The following is a 6069-nucleotide window of genomic DNA, read 5'->3' as shown; positions in this document are numbered from 1 at the left end:
TTGGAAAATAAGAAGGGGAGAGCCTGGGAGATAACTCATCAAGTTAAGGATTGCCTGATAATCCGAGTCTGATTCCAAGTCCCATGTGGTGGAAAGAGAACATTCATCCCAACAAGTTGTCCTCTGATCTCTCCTGTGTACTGTGGCTTGTGTAATTAATTATACATGCATGGAGAGAGGGGGGAGGGAGGGAAGGAGAGAGGGAGGGAGACAGGGAGGGAGAGAGAGAGGAAATTCAAAAAATTAGAGGCTGAGCCAGGCAGCGTTGGCGCACGCCTTTAATCCCAGCACTCGGGAGGCAGAGGCAGGCAGATCTCTGTGAGTTCAAGGCCAGCCTGGTCTACAGAGCTAGTTCCAGGACAGGTACCAAAGCTACAGAGAAACCCTGTCTCGAAAAAAAAAAAATTAGAGGCTGGAGGGAGCTGCAGGGATGGTTCTCCCCCAAACAAATTTTAAATAAGAGAAGTACTTAGAAATTAAAAATGAATAAAATAATGAGCATCTATTTTGGTTGTTTCTCTACTGGGTGTGCTTGGTTTTCATTTTGGTTAAATCTAGTTTTTATGTCCAAACTATCACCAACAGAACATTTCCAATTGGAAGTTTCTCCTGATTTCTAGAGATTTACATAGTTTTCTTAATTATTTTCCCTTTCATGGTGGTTACAGTATGATCAAGAGCAGAATTTTTCGGGAGGGAGAGGCAGGCGGACCTCTATGAATTTGAAACCAGCCTGGTCAACAGAATAAGTTTCAGGACAGCCAAGGCTACACAGAGAAAGCCTGTCTCAAAAAAATCAAGACAGAATTTTGACCAGGCATTTAGTGCATGCCTGTGAGTCTATGCAGGAGACTGAGGTAGGAGACTCACAAGTTCAAGAGCATACTGAAATACATAGTATGACCTTCTCTCAAAAATTAAAGATAAGGGCTGGAGAGATGACTCAGAGGTTAAGAGCATTGCCTGCTCTTCCAAAGGTCCTGAGTTCAATTCCCAGCAACCACATGGTGGCTCACAACCATTTATAATGAGGTCTGGTGCCTTCTTCTGGCCTTCAGGTATACACACAGACAGAATATTGTATACATAATAAATAAATATTTTAAAAAATTAAAGATAAAAGCTGGGCAGTGGTGGCACATACCTTTAATCCCAGCACTCAGGAGGCAGAGGCAGGTGGATCTCTGAGTTCAAGCCCAGCCTGGTCTATAGAGTGAGTTTCAGGACAGGGTCCAAAGCTATACAGAAAAACCCTCTCTCAAAAAAAAAAAAAAGAAAGAAAGAAAGAAAAAGAAAAAGAAAGAAAGAAAGAAAGAAAGAAAAAAGGGGGGAAAAAGCCAGGCACAGTGGTTTATGCTAGTAATCCCAGGGCTCAGGAAACAAAGGGAGGAAGATCACTACCAGGCCAGCCTGGTCTCTATCGTGACCCAGGATACATACTAAGAACCATCTCAAAAATAAGTAAATAAATGAATATATCTTTAAAAACAGAATTTGGCATAGTGACTGATCTTGAGAGAAAGGTATTAATTTAACCCAATAAGCAGATAAAGTTGTTGCATTGTGTCTTGTTGCTCTCTGATATGTGTCTTTTAACAACAACAAGCCTGAGGTGGTGGCACATGCCTTTTATCCCAGCACTTGGGAGGCAGAAGCAGTCTGATATCAGTAAGTTCGAGGCCAGCTTCCTCTACAGAACAAGTTCCAGGACAGCCAGGGCTACACAGAGAAACCTTGTCTTGAAAACAAAACAAAACAAAAACCAGTATTGGAGATTGAACCTGTATATTCTGATGTATATTCTGTCACTGAGGTATATCTCACCCATATGTAAACTTTACAAAACTATGAGAAACAGAGTAAGAATTGTCTGTTTCTTTATGAGACAATTAATTTGACTTAAGGAGGCTAAATGATTTGCCCAAAGCTGGTCCTTTTGAAACCTCAGATGCCAGGACCCCAAAAGTCATTAAACAATGCCCTCTTCTGGACATGCCAGCGCCTATACTTCCACATGCTCAGACTCACACACAAATACACACACATACACATAGTTTAAAAAGGAAGGGGAGCCAGGCAGTATCAGCGGTCAGAAGGCCTAGGCACGTGGATCTCTGTGAGCTTGAGCCAGCCTGGTCTACAGAGTGAGTTTCCGACAGCCAGGGTTATACAGAGAAACCTTGTGGAGGGGGCGTGCCCATGCCCTGTGGATCTCCTTTGGGGGAGCTTGTCCCTTTACAGGCCCTGTCACCTATCACAGCTTCTTGTCCACGCAGACCACGTACTCGATCTTCAGGAGGGACTACAGAAGCCAGGGGCATTGAGAAACGCAAGCTCTCTCAGAAGCGAAGAACACTGGTCAGTGCCGCTCTTTTGGAACCGTACTTGTCACCCGCTACAACCCGTCTTCTGCCTGCAGCACACTAGTTTCTTTTAGAGGAGCGCCCCAGGCTTTGGGGGCAGAGGGGAGGACATACTGCTTCCTCCCCCTAATCTAAACGCTGGCCATGACTAACCCTGGGTAGAAAAGACTTAGCCCCTTCCCTTAACTGCAGCTCAGCTTTTCTTCACAAGCCTGATGCGACGCTGGTGTGGTTGAGATCAGCTCCTGCCGAGGTCCTTCAGTGCTGTGGCGGTGCCTTTTTGTCCTTATTGTCCTAGGTCTGGTACAGGGCTTGGGTTCCATCGGTCCTTATGAAGAAGCTGTGAAGGCAGAGCACTGGGTGCCTTTCTGCTGTGTTTCGGTTCTGAGTTCCTCACTCCTTCTCGCTAAGATTTTTGTATAGACCAAGCACAGTGACTACTCACACCTGTGATGTCAGCCCTTGAAAGGCTGAGGAAAATTGCTGCAAGTTGATTTCTTTTTGGTTAGGTTTAGTTTTTGGTTTTTCGAGACAGGGTTTTTCTGTGTAGTTCTTGCTATCCTGAAACTCAATCTGTAGACCAGGCTGGTCTCGAACTCAGATCAGCCTTCCTCTGTGTCCCGGGTAGAGTACTGAGATTAAAGGCATGCACCACCACTGTTTTAATCCCTTTAAGACCCTTTTTAAAAAAATTGTATAAAAATTAACGTGGTCAGCTAAGTATGGTGGCACACACTTCAATCCCAGCTCTCTGGAGAATAGAACAGGAAGCTTTTGAGTTCAAGGTCAACCTGGCCTACTAGACAGACCCCTCTCAAAGCCCTTTCTCAATGGGGAGTGGTGGCACACGGATCTCTGCAAGTTTGAGACCATCCTGGTCTAGAAATAGAGTTCCAGGATGGACAACCCAGGCTACACAAAGTAACCCGTCTTGAAAAAACAAACAAACAAACATAAGAAGGCCCCTCTCTCAGCCGGGCAGTGGTGGCGCACACCTTTAATCCCAGCATCGCGAGACAGTTCCAGGAGAGAAACCTTGTCTCGAAAAACAAAAAACAAAACAAACAAAAAAAGCCCTTCCTCCTTGCCCCCTCCCCACGACGGGAACACTGCCTTATTACCTTGCTAAATTTTTCAGTTTGTTTCGAATTTTCTTCTTCAGCACCTTGGACTGCACACTGCTGAGCAAGTGTTTGCCCCTGAGCTATAGCCTCGCCCCACTTTGAAGCTTTTGCTGATTGGACCATAGGATTGTTGTAGTTCAGATAACAAATAACCACTGTTCACATCTCAGAGGGAAAAATATCGTATTTGATGGGGCTGGAGTGGGTGCCTTAGTGGTTAAGAGCTCTTGCTACTCTTGCAGAACACCTGGGCTCTGTTCCGAACACTTTCATGAATGTAACTGCTCTTCTGGAAGAGCTGATACCATCTGACCTTTGCGATTATACACACACACACATACATATATTTGAGCAAATTTATTGCCTTAGTTGACAAAGGAACGCTGTGGGCAGTGTATTGGCACTGTGTGGATGCGTTCCTTGGGGAGGATTTGGAAGCATACATAGGTCATACACTCTATGAAACTGGGAACTGCCAAGACCAGGCCCCTCTCTAAGGAAAGAGGACAATGTGAACCCTGTAGAGACAAGTGCAGCCACAGTAAAGCCTTGGTTCTCAGCTTTCCTGATCCTGCCACCTTTTAATACAGTTCCTCATGTTTGGTGACTCCCAACCATAAAATTATTTTCAGTGCTACTTCATAACTGTAAATTTACTACTGTTTTGAATTGTAATGTATATCTCTATGTTTTCCGATGGTCGTTGGCAACCCCAGTGAGAGCATTGCGACACACAGGTTGAGAACCGCTATGTAGGGCCCGTTCCAGTTCAATTCTGGGCTTGGCCGCCAGAGGGGGATGTTTCTCCCGCCATTACCCGGAAGTGGGGCACCTTCCAGGTTTGACCTGCAGGGGGAAACAAAGAGCCAGGAAAGCTGAGTTCTAGCAACAACCCTTGAGCAGAAGCCTTCGGCAGCAGCTAAAAATCCTGGAGAGAGGCCCAGTTTCCATTCACCTGTGCCAGTCAAAGGGGGCCTACAATTTCTTCAGCTGAAAAAGGAGAGAATTCATTTACTGTCCATTTGAAAATCTGAAACACTTTCCAGACTCATCAAGATTGAGGCCCAGAAGTCTCCTGGGATCCCCACCACACACACACACACACACACACACACACACACACACACACACACACACATTTTGTTGTTTTGAGACAGTCTGACGTCTGACACCATGGCCTCAAACTCATGGGCACCACCACCAACTGTGTAAAAAGTTCGTCCTCTTTCTTTCTTTCTTTCTTAATCTTTGGAGGCCTGCCACCCAGATTCCAAATAATACATTGAGATTTAGTCTTACTTATGAATACCTGGCCTTAGCTTGGCTTGTTTCTAGCCAGATTTTCTATTTTGTTTGTTTTTTTTTTTTTTTCAAGACAAAGTTTCTCTGTAGCTTTGGAGCCTGTCCTGGACCAACTACCTCTTGTAGACCAGGCTGGTCTCAAACTCACAGAGATCTGCCTGCCTCCCAAATGCTGGGATTAAAGATGTGCACCACCACAGCCTGGCTTCTAGCCAGCTTTTCTAACGTTAATTATCCTGTTTCCTTTCACCATGTTTTGCCCCTGGGTTTTTTTTGCCTTTCTTTATTGTTTATACCTTTCTTTCCTCCTTACTTCATGACTGGCTGTGTGACATCATGCTGGCCCCTAGCGTCCCTCTTCCTCTCCTCCTCTTCTCACTCCTAGCTCTTCCCTAGAGTTTTCCTCCTATTTATTCTCTCTGCCCCACAGCCCCACCCATCTCTCTCTCCTGCCTCTATTGGCCATTCAGCTCTTTATTAGACCTATCAGGTGTTTTAGGCAGGCAAAGTGACACAGCCTTACAAAGTTAAGCAAATACAACATAAAAGAACAGAACACATCTTTGCATCATTAAACAAATATTCTATACCATAAAAGAATGTAATACTCCCCCCCCCATTCACTCAGTCAAGAAGAGCTGGCTTCTATCTTTTTTTAATTGATTAATTAATTTTTTAAATTTCATTTTACAAGAGTTAGTTCCAGGACAGGCTCCAAATCTACAGAGAAACCCTATCTCGAAAAAACAAAATAAATAAATAAATAAATTAATTAATTAATTTTACATTGCAACCAAAGGTCTCCCTCCCACACCTCCTTCTGCCTTCCCTTGCCTCTCTCCCATCCCACCTCCCCATCCTCTCCTCCCAACAGTTAAGGGCTCCCATGGGAAGTCCACACAGTTTGGTACCTTATGTTGGGGCAGGACCAAGCCCCTCCCATCTTGTTATCTGAGCATGGCATCCCCTCATAAGGAATGTGCTATAATAAGCAAGTTCCTGCACCAGGGATAGAGATCCTGTCCTGGCCAGGAGCCCCTCAGATAGCCCAAGCTTCACAACTGACTCCCACATAGGGAGGGCCTAGTTCAGTCACAGGGAGGCTCCACAGCTATCTGTTAAGAATTCACGAGTGCCGGGTGGTGGTGGCGCACGCCTTTAATCCCAGCACTCGGGAGGCAGAGGCAGGCGGATCTCTGTGAGTTCGAGACCAGCCTGGTCTACAAGAGCTAGTTCCAGGACAGGCTCCAAAACCACAGAGAAACCCTGTCTCGAAAAAA

General features: G+C 45.2%; 1 protein-coding gene across 2 annotated transcripts in view; it reads left to right on the top strand.

Moving 5' to 3' along the window:
* Window positions 1-6069, top strand: part of Tsnaxip1 (translin associated factor X interacting protein 1) — a 15847-nt gene that overhangs the window by 1298 nt on the left and 8480 nt on the right. For both annotated transcript variants that reach the window (XM_050144214.1, XM_050144213.1), the window contains exon 2: window positions 2277-2358. In XM_050144214.1, the coding sequence (XP_050000171.1) occupies window positions 2277-2358 (82 nt within the window). The remainder of the gene's footprint in view (window positions 1-2276; window positions 2359-6069) is intronic.

Source organism: Alexandromys fortis, unplaced genomic scaffold (assembly GCF_014885135.2).
Source record: "Alexandromys fortis isolate MF-2015 unplaced genomic scaffold, M_Fortis_MF-2015_v1.1 scaffold_1, whole genome shotgun sequence".
Lineage (NCBI taxonomy): Eukaryota > Metazoa > Chordata > Mammalia > Rodentia > Cricetidae > Alexandromys > Alexandromys fortis.
Note: the sequence above shows the minus strand (reverse complement) of the source record. Positions and strands in the feature narration are given on the sequence as shown.